Source organism: Takifugu rubripes, chromosome 14, assembly GCF_901000725.2.
Source record: "Takifugu rubripes chromosome 14, fTakRub1.2, whole genome shotgun sequence".
NCBI lineage: Eukaryota > Metazoa > Chordata > Actinopteri > Tetraodontiformes > Tetraodontidae > Takifugu > Takifugu rubripes.
The window spans coordinates 12076115-12090306 of NC_042298.1; the positions used below are offsets into that span (position 1 = coordinate 12076115).

The 14192-nt window shown below is 41.3% G+C and overlaps 3 protein-coding genes across 5 annotated transcripts in view; all 3 read right to left on the reverse strand.

Moving 5' to 3' along the window:
• Positions 1-1844, reverse strand: part of LOC105419129 (uncharacterized) — a 25056-nt gene extending 23212 nt beyond the window's left edge. For 2 of the 3 annotated variants that reach the window (XM_029847461.1, XM_029847460.1), the window contains exons 1-4: positions 1701-1844; positions 1285-1578; positions 878-1198; positions 655-786 (exon numbers count right to left, since the gene is read on the reverse strand). In XM_029847461.1, coding sequence (XP_029703321.1) covers positions 655-786; positions 878-1198; positions 1285-1578; positions 1701-1746 — 793 coding nt within the window. In that variant the 5' untranslated portion in view covers positions 1747-1844. The remainder of the gene's footprint in view (positions 1-654; positions 787-877; positions 1199-1284; positions 1579-1700) is intronic. The other variant, XM_029847458.1, reaches the window with a different exon arrangement.
• Positions 1845-1979: 135 nt separating this feature from the next.
• On the reverse strand, positions 1980-4947 carry LOC105419150 (uncharacterized). Its single transcript, XM_029847444.1, has 5 exons — positions 4811-4947; positions 4392-4721; positions 3745-4209; positions 3568-3617; positions 1980-3482 (listed from the first exon to the last, which is right to left on the reverse strand). Exons 1-5 carry the CDS (start codon positions 4848-4850, stop codon positions 3357-3359), a joined length of 1011 nt encoding a protein of 336 aa, XP_029703304.1. The 5' UTR covers positions 4851-4947; the 3' UTR covers positions 1980-3356.
• Positions 4948-9059: 4112 nt separating this feature from the next.
• LOC115252472 (integrin alpha-6-like) lies at positions 9060-13898 on the reverse strand. Its single transcript, XM_029847757.1, has 15 exons — positions 13255-13898; positions 12666-13184; positions 12219-12581; positions 11919-12132; positions 11563-11759; positions 11251-11316; positions 11091-11153; positions 10430-10575; positions 10224-10355; positions 9994-10115; positions 9765-9918; positions 9588-9671; positions 9443-9522; positions 9295-9369; positions 9060-9174 (listed from the first exon to the last, which is right to left on the reverse strand). The coding sequence occupies exons 3-15, from the start codon at positions 12325-12327 to the stop codon at positions 9144-9146; spliced, it is 1473 nt and encodes a 490-aa protein (XP_029703617.1). The 5' UTR covers positions 12328-12581; positions 12666-13184; positions 13255-13898; the 3' UTR covers positions 9060-9143.
• Positions 13899-14192: the final 294 nt, after the last annotated feature.

Below are 14192 nucleotides of genomic sequence, written 5' to 3' on the forward strand. Positions count from 1 at the left end.
AAACACCAAAACTGCTAAAAAAAAATCTACAATAATCACAATAATACAATGATCAAAAATAAGAAACAATTTCAGGTTTAGAGGAGCAGAACTGATCAAACCTGACCAGACCAATTTTAAATTTTAAATCGGTCCTTCTATGGATACAAAGCAGCTCTTAAAACTCTTAAAAGCTGAGCGATAACGTCGCCATATTTGTATCTGTGTGTAATTTTATTTGAATTGTCTTAATAAACAATGTGTTTCCTACATTTGCATTAATTTCTTCTATCGGGGGTCCTCACTTCAGAGTAGACTGTTTCTTTGTCTTTGAGACGACCTCTGTCTGGTTGAGCTTTGCTCCTGGTGAAGACTGGAGCAGAATAACACATCTCCTCTTCTGTCTGAGCAGACACAGGGAAAAATCTCATGTTAATCAAAAATCAGTATTTACACGTCTATAACGCTTTTGATTGTTCTGATCCTCACCGGCTGAGTGTCCTCGCCACTCGCGCCTGTTGTGCAACTGAGTACGGCAGCTGTTTTAAAAATAAGAGAAATAAAAACAGCTGAGTAAAACGAGCTGATTGGTGAAAGAAAAGTACACAAGTGAAGTAGATTTGCCCAAAATGCTTCTCAAGTAACTTTAAGACATTTAAGAGAAGTGTTTCTTACCAGTGCAACAACCACAAAGGTTATTCTTCTGCTTAGTCCTCAGATAAATAAAAAAGACCATGAGACCACCGGACACAGCAGCACCGAGTGTGTATAAAACTATGGAGATTATATGGCCATCTTTAATTTGCACTGAAATCATAAAATTAAAAATAATTAGCAAATTAGCATATTTATTGCCAATTTAAAATACAGGAAGTAGAATGCAAAAGTCAACTTTTACCTTCAATTTCGGGCTCTGAGCAGTTCCCCCATGTCTGCTCACATTTTCCTACGGAACAACACAAATCTCCAGAAGAGCAGATGTTACTGAAGACGCTGTTTCTGGATCTGTTTAAGTTGTTTTCATCCACTTCCACGTTGTTTCTGCAATGAAAACTGAAAAATGGCCCAACAGATCTGGAGCCACAGCAGCGGCTGTTGAGGTCATCCAGAGACGTTGGGTTCTCAGAGTCAGAGAGGACGGGACACTGGAGGAGCACAGAGCGTTCTCCAGGGGTCGGATCATAGGGATGAGCCGTGGGGACACCATCACCTTCGGATTCTGAGACAAAATTAGGCACAAATGAATTCTGATAAATGAACTGTGATGTTCCAAGATGAACTATGTCCAAACCAGCAGATATTCACCTACTACTGTTAGGTCTACTCTTTTCAAAAATGCACTTTGCCCCTTCATGCACAAATAAACTCCAGTATCATTCACACGTGTGTTATTAATAACCAAAACAAATGATCCTGATTCCATTTTGGTTGTGAAGTGAGAATCTTTTGTATGTTCAAGTGATTTTCCGAGGAGTTCAGGTAAGGTTCCAGGAATAACTCTGATCCATAAGTGGGTTGCTGCCGTCTTGCGGGGACACTTCAGTCTCACAGTCTGTCCAACAGTTACATTCTTGGTCTCAATGTTGTTATTTGTGCATCCTGTAAAGGCAAATAATACACCCAACATAGGAAAATGTGTTTGATCTCTCCAAAATGACAGAGCAAAGAGCAGATTCTTGGAACTAATTAGTAAAAAAAATGTAGTTTCCTGTGTTACTTACCCCCAAATCTGACAGGAAAGAGGAGGATATAAAATAGAATCAGCATTCTCTACTTAGTGCGCCTGTCGCGTCTCACGGGTTAAAGGTGCTGCTCAAATGATCAGATGAAGGAAACAGTTTCATTACAGTGTGCTTGGTTCTCAGTAAGAGCACAGGGGAGGAGATATCAGCTCGTTTTCCAACCTCTGAAAACTGAAGCAGAGTTTTTAAGTAGTAAAAGCACTGTGATGACATTTCCCCTTTTCTTAAATCTGAGAGAATTTAGTTTTGATGGTGAAGGAATTCATTTGAATTTTAGCTCCCTGACTCGCCAACCAGAAATTTACAGCAGTAACCCAAAAATTATGTTTAGAAGAGATTTTGGTTTGTGTTTTAACACATCCAATAAGATCATCTACACTTCAAACCAATTTAATTTAAACTAATTTACTAATAATTACATGTATTTAATATAGAATAATATTAAGAATGAACAAACTCTCTCCTTGAGGCAAGTGTGGTGAGGCAGAAACCGTGAAATGACCCTGTTTCCTTTAACCCAACTGGTAGAGAGAGGGAGAGGTGCAATAGAGGGAGGTTAGAAAGACAATAGACACGTTCAGCACAAAAATATTTAGATTTAAAAATCAAAGAACAATAATATATAAGTCTGTTTAAGTGAAGTTGAAAACAAGTGTGTAATGACTTCATCTACCACGAGGGGGAGACATACATGCTGCAGTACATATTCAAATTGTACTGTAGCACCAACAATTACGCATTTGTGCTTAAACTTGCAGCAGTTTTTGAACCTGAACTGGAACCAGTAGGTCTGTTTGATGTGGCTCAATCTAATAGGCAGTCCATCAAAGTCTGGTGACATCCTGATGTGCAGAATTATTTAAACAAATGATAAACTAGGATTGCATTATTAATTATTAATTATTATCATTTTGTGGTCTAATCAGCTCACATAGAAGATTCTTATAAAGCTAGCCACACGGTGCTTTAATACTAGACCAATGTCTGCGGATGTCCAGACCTCCAGTGGATATAAAGAATAGTTGAACATTTTTCGCTTAATTTATAATCTAGGCCAATGGTTTGACAGACAATTATGTGGTTTAGACAGTTCATATGTTTCAATTTCCGTGTTTATCGGATGCATCTGTTCATTTTCAACCAAATGTCTGTTTTCCTTATATACATAGTAACTTATTAACGGCTGCCTTACAAATAAACTTAAATTATTGGGAAAAATCTGTAACAAAACATAAAAGGTACGTTTTTAGCCTTTTATTAAACACACTAAAGCAAACTTTTAGTTAATTCTGGTTCATAATAACATAAATGCTTTTGCTGGGACACACCAGCATTATTTTGAGCAAGTTTCAGAACAGTTAACAAACCTACAAAAAAGAAATTAAAACACCTAAACTGCTAAAAAATATAATAATCACAATAATACAATGAACAATAATAAGAAATAATTTCAGGTTTAGAGGAGAAGAACTGATCAAACCTGACCAGACCAATTTTAAATTTTAAATCGGTCCTTCTATGGATACAAAGCAGGTCTTAAAACTCTTAAAAGCTGAGCGATAACGTCGTCATATTTGTACTGCGTGTAATTTTATTTGAATTGTCTTAATAAACAATGTGTTTCCTACATTTGCATTAATTTTCTATAACGTGGGTCCTCACTTCAGAGTAGACTGTTTCTTTGTCTTTGAGACGACCTCTGTCTGGTTGAGCTTTGCTCCTGGTGAAGACTGCAGCAGAATAACACATCTCCTCTTCTGCCTGAGCAGACACAGGGAAAAATCTCATGTTAATCAAAAATCAGTATTTACACGTCTATAACGCTTTTGATTGTTCTGATCCTCACCGGCTGAGTGTCCTCGTCACTCGCGCCTGTTGTGCAACTGAGTACGGCAGCTGTTTTTAATATAAGAGAAATAAAAGCAGCTGTTTCAGAAGGTATTTTATTGAATATATTCTCACTGAACAATAATGGGAAATAATTTTACGTTTTTAAACTCCTTAAAAAAAATTAATAACGTACCCTCGCAACAGCTCGAAGATTTGCCCTTTAGGATCCAAACCAGGCAGACATTTACAATGACACTTACAACCAAAGCAGCAGCCAGCAGAACCACCAATATAGTGTTCTCATCTAAGACCCCTGCAGTCCTGAAGTTGAGGGTTCCAAAGAAAAACTCCTCACATGTGGCCACAGCGCAGGAAAAGGGCCCAGCATCAGAGGAGCCCAGTAACTCTGAGCTGCTGCTCTCCCATTTCTGTGGAGCGCCACCTCTGACACCACCCTGGCATCCATCCTGGCTGCCTCCGTGTGCAGCAAAGACACTGGGATAAGATGCATCAGGTCCAGACTGGAACCAGCACACGTTGCGCTCTGTTCTGCAGGTTGTGTTTTCAGAGTCAGAGAGGACAGAACACTGCAGCGTCACTGAACGCACCGAATCAGACGGAGGCACTTGGATTACGGCTTTGACATCAGGCTCCGTCCCTGAGAAATTGAAATAACAAGAAACATGTCGGGTTTCTGTCAAATCTATCGCTCTGAATCACAGACTTTGCTGCTGCAGCCATGTAAATGTTCCCACTGTGGCAGAAATAAAGATATCTTATCTTTACCTCTAACATTTTAAACGAATATGAAAGTAAATTGTTATTTTACATCATTCTTACCTTGAATTCTGAGAAATATCCCATGAAGAAATGTCAGGCTTGTAAAAACAGTTTTAATACAGTAATAAAATCCTGCATCATGTGGAGTCACTGACAGAATATGCAACATAAACGTGCCAGGCCCTTGTTCACAAATAAAATGAGAGGAATTGTTTGGAGCCTTGTAGTCAAAATAATAAATGACTCCCACGACATCAGGTGGGCTTCCAGGAACAAATCTGATCCAATAGAACATTGCTGGCTCTCCAGATTGCTCGCGTTCACAAGTCAGAGTCACATTTTCTCCAATATCAGCCCGTTTCATCTCAAAGTGCTGCTCATCCACCCCACCTAAAGAAAACAGCCAATGCAGTAACATGGGCACTATTCTGTGTTAACGTTGAATAAAAATGGAATAAAAGAGGACTGTATATACTTACGCACGAGTCGGAGGCTCAGCAGATAAAATATAAACCTCATGTTTGGCTAATCCAGCTAAGGAGACGGTTAGATGGGCTGAAATGTCAAAAATGTCCATCTTATGTACTCGTATCAAATGGGAGGGCGCAGAAACACCATCCTCTGATTGGACTAATGTGAACAACAGTGGAAATAATCAACTGTCTTTGGAACACATAAACCACCAGCAGCACCAAGGTTTCTTTCATGTTCAGGTCCGGTTTTCTACAGTTGACATGCAGTAAAACAAAATACAACAGGAAACTGGAAAAAAGAGTTATTACCTTGAGTGGATTTAATATTTACACGACGGGTTATTTAGCATGAATTCACCCTCAGAATTTTTTGGCAGTGCAGAAACTACTCAAGATTATCATAAAAAAAAAGAGACACACAAATCAGATCAAAGACTCATTGTTGGTCAAACACTGAGGACACCAGACTTTGGAAGAATCTATCAGTTAGTTTTCTTTTCTCTTTATATGTGACGGGTGCGACCCAAAAGCAGCACTCTGGAAAACTGGACCGTGGTAATGACTTTAATTAGCAGACGGGCAAACAGGAACTCAGGCAGACAAGGAAACACAGGAAATAGTCCGTTCTTCAGGCTCAGGGCCCGCACAAAGTCTATGGGTTGCAGGCTCGGGGAGTGGGTCGTGCAGAGCCGGAATGCGGAACCAAGGGGGAAGGATGTAAATCCTCGGAACCGTGCAGTTCCACTGACAGCGGGCAGTAGTGACAGAAAGGGGCTTACAGGAGAGGAGGCTGACGATGTAGCGGGGCAGACTGGGGACGAGCAGCAGCGAAGTCGGGGCCGGGTGGAGAAGTCAAAACCAGGTGAGCAGACAGGAACCAGAGACGCTGAGGCAGAAGTCGTAGTCAGGGGCAGAAAGCAGGTAAGTTGTCCGGGGAACAGGGGAGACAGGCAGGGGTCGGTAACGGGTAATCCAGCAGGGAAACAACGCTGGAAAGTCTCGCATGAAAGCAGAAGAACAATCTGGCAAAGACTGAGAGGAATAAGCTGCAGCTGTGCTTGCAGGTAAGTGGCGTTGAGCTGACGGGGTGGGAGTGGCTGGCAGGTAGAGTGGAGCAGAGGCAGGGAACTGGGAAATGGGGCTGTGACATCATATGTAGAAATTCAGCAGTAATCAAACTACTGTGGAAGAACCTCTCACAGACTGCCCCCCACCCCCAACACACACACACACACACACACACACACACACAGACACACACACACACACACAGGCAACAGAGCGTTCACAGTCCAGCCCAGGAAGCCGTGCTCCACATTGAAGCCGAAACGAGACAAATGAGGGTTCAAGTTTCATGTTGGCTGATGTTATTGTGAGCTGTGACCTCACAGGCTGCTGAGAAGGAGCTTTCCTGGATAGAAATGTGTTAATATAATAGATAATAGAACTGGTTGAGGACGTTATTGTAAAATTCAAATTCCGGTAAATAACATCAAGGTGAACTTAATTTGTATGTGCACAATTGATTGTTATTCATATTTTACATTTTACCAAACCCCTGTTTTCTCTCATTCATTGGTTTTTGACAAAAATAAGGAAGTCTTCAGGAGGAGGCAGAGGTGACTCTAGGGGGCGCTGCAGTTAAGATATGCTTAGATATCACCATAAATGCCCAAATGCATCACTATATTTGTTGCAGCCAAAGTTTGCAGACACTTAATGTCTATGTACCACATCGACATCAGTGCTGGAGTAATTTTATTTTCTCCCTACAAATTAACAAATATCAAACACGCACTGGTGCTGTGTCACAGTGGATACATTGAGTTCCTCACTATAGACGGTATAGGGGTTGGTTTTGGACACCGCCTCAGATTTACACGTCATCATTGGAGATTTAATGTGTGTTGATTATTTTCAGGATGGCGAGTTGAGAGTAGAGAGCTATGTAACGCTGAATTTCCCCTCAAGAAAGAAAAGGCATGCAGCAAAGGGGGAGTTACCCCCAGAGTGCATTTACTCTGGTGTCAGAAGCTGAAAAGACTTTGAATGTGAAATTTAGAAATAGAAAGAAATAAGAAAATCATTCAAGAGGTATTTCAGCCAGGATGACAAAATGGATGTGTCTTTGCTGTGGACCTAATGTGTGAGTGGTGACTCTGAATAATCACTCTGCAACAAAAAACTGCAACGATTGTAGACATGTGGTTATAAATGTGGCCAGAATTAGCAGAAAGGTAAATGTGCACACATCAGGAAATGATGCTAGAATCTAAGTTTCAGTCTGAGGGGAACTAAGTACTGGTTTACTGCAAAATAAATAAATAAAATATATATATACCAAACTCATTGGATCCGTTTTCACATAGAATTCTCATTTTATTGTCCTTTTTTTTTTTTTGATTTTGTCCTTAAAGCTCATTAAAGTGGTCGTAAAGCAACTTAAACAGTTTTTTTTGTGTGTGAATGAACTGAATCAACAACACCATTTTAGGGAAACGTTGGGGTGGTCCAATTGTCACCAATCCCCCATTTAAATATTCACCATGTGCTGATGATGTATCAGTTATCAGTGGATACTTCAAGGTACGGCAAAGCAGGCGTTAAACTGAGTTACGTTGTGGCGGACACATAGGGGTGTATCTCACACCCAGGTGATGCATGTGGTGATGGGCGTGGTTAGTCCTTCATTAGATGCACTGTTCGAAGCTCCATTTAGTATTGTCTGGTGGATGCGGAATAAAGACGTTTAAACCATCTGCTCAGTCTGAGTCGTTCCTCGTCCTGCCACAACGTCACAATAACATCAGCACAATTTTGCCTTTAGGTACAGTCAACTTTCCCCTGCTGCCCCCGAGAGGCATGGCATTTAGTTAACAGTGAGTTAAATACGTAAAAGACAGCATCTCTTTGTACACATTTCATTTGTTTGTGAAGGAAAATGACCAAAAATATGGTAAAATGAACACTGTTGTAAAAACAAAACACTGTTGATACTAAAGCATCAGTATGGTCCTCATGGACGCTTTCTCTGATCCATAGTCATTATGATCAGTATTCATTCATTCTCAACATTTTTCCCCCATCTCTTCCCACCTCTCGCACCTTCCTCATACATTGAAATATAGCACAGCCTTTTTCATGTTGTAACAGTTTTTTGGTAATAAACAAGTGATATATTTTCTGCTTCAATTTCTTTTTTTTTTTTTTAAAAAAAGGTAAATTTCTTCAGGAAATCCCATCTTTAAGGTGGAGAGTTTCTTGGTTTGGGTCCTCAGCTTGGGGTTTTTGATTCCGAGTTGGCCAGTGGATACATCCACGCTGATCACACAGAAAACATAGAAATAATTATGTATGTTTGTAGCCAATATTTAGAATATTATGTTGCAGCAGTTTGGAGGGCCGTCTTTAACATGGAGTAACTGTTGTTAAATAACTTGGTGTTTTAATATGTGCATCAGCATAGCTGAAATGAATGCAATTTTCAAGCCTCCACTAAGAAATTATTTCATTTACCATCGACAACAAGAAGACCATCATTGCCAGCAACAAAAGCAACGCAATGACAGTGAGGAAGATGATCCACCAGGCGACTATGGTGAAATACTCGATCTCTCTCTCCATGAATACTGTCAGTTTTACCTGTTGACGTTCAAGTGAATATAGGAATAATTATTCCCCACAGTTAGGCAGCTGAGTGTGATTTTACTATATTTGGTGTTTACCTGTGTGCTTAGTCTGTCAGATTTTAGCCCAGTGTTTTCTGGAGAGTTTGTCAAACTGAGTGTCGCATCCACGGTAATCATTAAATAATTAAATGAGCTGTAATCCTGAAACAGAGAGCTAAGACTTCACAGGTTTTCAATGATGGTCAGAAGTGTTGTGTAAAACAGTTTGAGTAATAGGCAGAGGTGTTGGGTACCTTTACATCTTTAAGGTGATCGATCTCATTTACAGGCGAGCAGGGCACAGACTGGACACCTTTACTGCTGGTGTGACTCAGGTACAGAAGCCACTTCCCAGCAGAATTCTCCTTTGGCCAGAAGAGGTTCAGTGAAGCATTAGTGAAGGATTTCAGTGATCTACCCAAATTTGTTATCTGCCGGAATAAGACATCACAGCGTGGTTTGACTTTTTGCTTCAGATGTAAACCTAATATGTTGTATGAAAAAGTAGAGGAAAAGATGATTTACCATAAATTCATACTGAACTGCAGCTCCGATATCCTCTGCCGATTTTATGGTGCTCTTACCCTCCAAGCTTTGGCCAAAGGACACTTGAGATGGACAAAATGAACCTTTTGCAAGCTCAACCTCAAATTCATTATCAGTTTTGCATATTACATTGCATCTGAAGATCTTGTTCTGCATCTTCAGATAATTAAAAACACATTTGACTTCTGTGACCTCCAAAAAGCACATAACAATGAAAGAAAACATTTCATTTGCGTTATTAAATGACAAACAATGAGGTAATGATGCCACACTTACCCGTATAATTGCAGTTTTAGTTCAAAAAATACTTTGGCCACCGCCTCAACTGGTTTTAAGTCCTGCCTGCTGGTTCTGAAAGATTATTCACATTCATGTAGAGTATAGCTCAGTGATCAATAACTTATGCCGGTCTCTGATCACTTACGTTTGAAGCTGCAGAGTGATATTCACAGCCTTTGTACTCAAAGAGATGCCTGATGTTGTTAGCATCACACAGAATGTAACCTACAGGGAGGAAGAAGAAAGTGAGGATAGAAGAGAAACTGGTGAGGAAATTCTGTGGGACTGACTTCTGCATCTCTCTGGATTGGGTTTCCCAGTCCACAGTCTATTAGAGTCCCTTTGTCATTGACTGTACAGTCCACCTTTGGCTCCTAGGGTGATGAAAGATGATTTGGTTTTACAGCTGCAGCCATGTCCGTCCGCTCTGGTAACTTACAAAGGTTCCTAAATCCTCCGGCACTCACCGAAGCTGTGCTGACAATATCAGAGTAACGGAGAGTGTCTGGCAGACTGATGATTGAGCGAGTTTGGTGGGCGTCATCCCCGCCCCAGTTGGTCACTGTCAGCTCCAAAGCGATGTCTTCCTCAGTTGGAGTGATGACTGCTACACCATCCTCTCTGACAGAAGGACAGAGCGTCCAATCATGCTCAGCTGTAGATCTGTTCCATTGGGCTTGTGGTGCCTCGTCTTACCCGCTGAGCGATCTGAACACGCTTTTGCCATTTTCTGTTTGTCTGGAGCAGAAGTCATACTGTAGATGGAGGTTGCTTTGGCAAATGTTGTCGCTGCCGCAGCCTCTGTTTAGGAGGGTGATCTGTCAAAAACACACAGGGCAGAGGTCATTTGTTACTCTTTCAAAGGTTCTAATATGCTCTTGTGGACAAAGGCGCTTTCTAAATTTAAATGGTCAAGATTTGTGTACCTCTGAGACCTTGTTATTGGGCTGAAAGCGGTCCAGTATGGGTGTAACCTGCCCACTGGTCCATTGAGTGGAACTCCCCAGAGACATAGTAACTGAGACGGGGATAGAGTGTAGCCGGTCTTTGAAATCCCGCTGCAAGAGAAGTGGTCATAGTCATCTTTGTCTGTGAACCAGATGATGGGTCTTGTAACACAAGAAAAGAGTACCAGGAGTCTGAGCTTGATGTCAGTACAGATTTCCATATCCTGCCCCGGCAGCTCCAGCTTCACTCGAGGAAGCCCCAGAAAACCCACTCTGGGAGGAAGCCTGACATTGCTCTTCCTAATATCAGCCTCAAAAGTGTAATTGAGTACTGCAAAGGGGAGAAAATTATGCATGTGGATGCAGCAGACGATTCAGTTAAGCAGCCTTTAAGAGATATCATGTAAATGCATTTTTTTAAAATATCACTTCACAGCTGTTTTACTCCTATTAAGTTACATCTTCAGTCAATCAAATAGAAGAGAAACTTGAAAGACGAGTGTGATATGTAAGAAAAACACGCTTGAGCTGTAAAATAACTGTACAAGTGCAAAAGAACACCCGATCAAAGGTGCTTCATGTTGTCATGTCATGTTATCGTTTGCGTTTTATACCATACCATGTACGTTTATCACACTGTTCCTTTGTGATGTCTATTTTATCCGGTGTAACTCGCAGGGTGCTGCTGACACGGACCACGGGCCTCGCTCTGGAACGCAGAAAGACTGTTGATCATTTCAATTCAATTGTCTTCATCTCCACGTGCTTAAGTTTTAAATACCTATAAACAAAGACAGAATCGGACAGAGATCCTACAGCCAAATCAGGGTACAGATTATCGTCCACGTCCAAGTTCCCGGACAGTGAATATCCAAACAGCGTCACAGATCTGGATCTGGATGAGAGCACTTGAAGAAAAGAGAACATTCAATCTCCCTTTCGGCAGAAATGTCCCTTCCAGGCTTCCATATTTACGTCCCTACCTGCGCTGCCTTTGTGTTGATACCGTTTGACGAGCCACAGTAAAGATACACTCGGCCAGACCCATCATATGGTGCTCCAACAGCAATATCTAACAATGGAAACAACAGTAACATACACGATATTAGTTTTTGGTCCGTGGCATTGTTCTTAAGCGTGTGATTTGTATTTAAAATATACTGCAGTTCTTTTTCAGCTAGATTATCAGCCTGTAGTTGTCACACATGACCGCAGAGGTCGCTGTTTACTAGGTTTTCGTCTGCTTTGACGGCTCCTTTGCCAGCTCTGTGGTTGACGTTTCAGTGTGTCCGTCGTTTTTATATTAAAATGACTTAACCTTCATAATTATCTTGATTGGTGTCTCCTATGTTTTCCACGGCGAGTCCAAACATGGAGCTTTGTTGTCCAAGAAGCTGAATTGGAGCGATCTTCTCCCAGTTTCTCCCATTGTCGTTAATATATATATATACTGCTCCTCCAACTAACTCATCTTTCTTATAGAACTGTGGTGCCCCTACAGCAAGGTCCTCCCATCTTTGGAAAAGAAAAAAACAGCCACTAATGTCAATATTGATTGTTAGGTGATTGTACAGTAATACCATCATTGACTGTAAAGAGGCTGGGAGAGAGTTGAAGGTCTCGGAGGATAAATAAAAGATAATTTAATTAGATATTGTTCTAAAATAAACCTACCCATCACCGTTGAAATCAGCTACAGCCACATCATATCCAAAAGAAGAGGCTAGACCCGGACCAGAGAGGACCAACTCCACAGACAAGTGTTTCTTGGCTCTAGGGTCTGGCCTAAGAAAGGCCACCTGACCACTGTAACCTCCTCTGGGAGCTCCTGAAACGATGGTCAGCTCACCCTTCCTGATAAGAGCCAGACCAGAGTCAATGGAGAATCCTGGAGGACAGACCCATTACACTTATTAGTGAAACTATAACTTTCATTCAACATGGGAAAAGAGTAAGACCAAAACTCAAACCAACCCAGGTAGCTGTTCCTTAGGAGAGGAATAAGCTCGGGATTAAAGTGGTCAATATCTCCGGTCTCCCGTGGGTCATCAATTGGAAATGGAAAGTCGTCTATAGCCTCCATGCGTACGATTCCTGATAAATCACATAAAATTATTATAAATATTAGAATGACATGCCCTGTTGGCAATATGCAAACCAATGGTGGTTGTTCCGGAAATTGCTGAGATGTTCAGAGTCACAAACCACCCTCCTCCACGTCTTATCTTGCGTCTGGACCTGTGCCTGCAGGTCATCTCCTAAGAGGTAACACTGGCCTGTCAATAGGTGAGCCACAAAGGCATCTGGGACCCATTGCTGGTAACGATGGGCGCACATCTACAGAGACAGATAAGAAAACAGGTGAAGACCGGTTTTCAGTTTTCCAGGTTTTGCTTTATTCTTTCAGGTTGTGTTACTCACCATTACATTTTTCCCAGGACCTTGACTTGTTACTCTTACTCCCATCCACTGGCCGTCTATTCCTCTACTTTCAAGGAACTCTAGAAAATAAAACCACTGAGGAGTTTAAATTTAAAATCAGTAACTGTTTTTTCTCATACTTGTTTTTGAACTATAAGCAGATAAAGAGTTTTGACCCTTTCCTGACCTAAATTATAAAGATGAACCTTAAGCTGCAACACAAGCCCTTGTGTTCCTTAATAAAACTCAAACCCTAGTGAAATATTGGACAATTCATACAATTCAATTTGTACTGGTAAAGTACAAATCACTGGTGTACTGGTAAAGTACAAATCACCAAGAGAACCCCCCCCAACCATCACAGCAAGCGAAAATGGCCCATATTTCCAGCAGCATCCTTTATTATCAAACTCAATGGGCTCACAGCGTTCAGATGTTGTTGCAAGGTCACACTGGTAAACAACACCGGTAACATTGACCTGGTTCTGATGTTTGGCTCGTGGAGCTCCCACCAGCAATCTGGACAAAAACACCTCAATTGGTGAGACGTGGTAGTATTCAAAGACAACTGAGGCTGTTTTGTACTCACAGGTTCCTCCTGGTAGGGTTCTGCTGCTGGTGCAAGGCCACAGAGAATCCAAACAGGCTTCCCGGGTCTCCGCTTTTTGTGAGCAGATTTTTTGTGTCTAGACTGAATGCTGAAACTTGGAAATGCCAGAAGTTGCACAGACACCATTTGCAGTGCATCACTGTGATTTTCCAGGTAGACATTTTGCAGAAACTTCACTCGCCGAGAAAACACGTGCAACCGCTGACAGAATAGGGATCAAGGTTTCTAACTAGCTCACCTCAACCACAGACAAAGGACAGGGTGTGGTGCTATTTACCACCACACAAATATAGCTGCGACGTTGCGCTTTATGACTTCTAACATTAGTAAATATTAACCCACTTTTACTTTGGTGGGTACATGAGAGACTTTCTGAGCAAAAGTCTTGTGGCCTGCACAGATAATCAGTCATGAGTAGATGTGTACAGATACAAATAAAGTCTCAACAGCACCTCCACTCGCTCTGCAAAAGGAAGCAACACTAAAGAGTTGCACCGCCACTGTAAACTTGGTAAATTGCAACCAGGCCTATGAAACAATGTGCTTAGTGATATGTGCACTGCAGAAACAACCTTTTTTGAGTATCATGACTATGAAATAGACAAACATTATAATAGTACATCTGTATTCCAGAGCATGACCACATGTCATTTTTTTTTTTTTTATTGCATGGTTTCCTTGATACTTTCTTAGTTACACAATTGTTATTGTTATTGTACATCACATTCACACCTGCACCACAGCAAAAATGAAACTCAATTATTCATTTGCATTTGGACTGTCACTGCGCTCTCTCTCTCTCTCTCTCTGTCCCTCACACACGCACACACACACACACACACACACATACACTCTTTCTCTCTTTCTTGCTCTCTTTCTCACTTGCACGGTGACAAAGGACCATGGAAAATTCACAC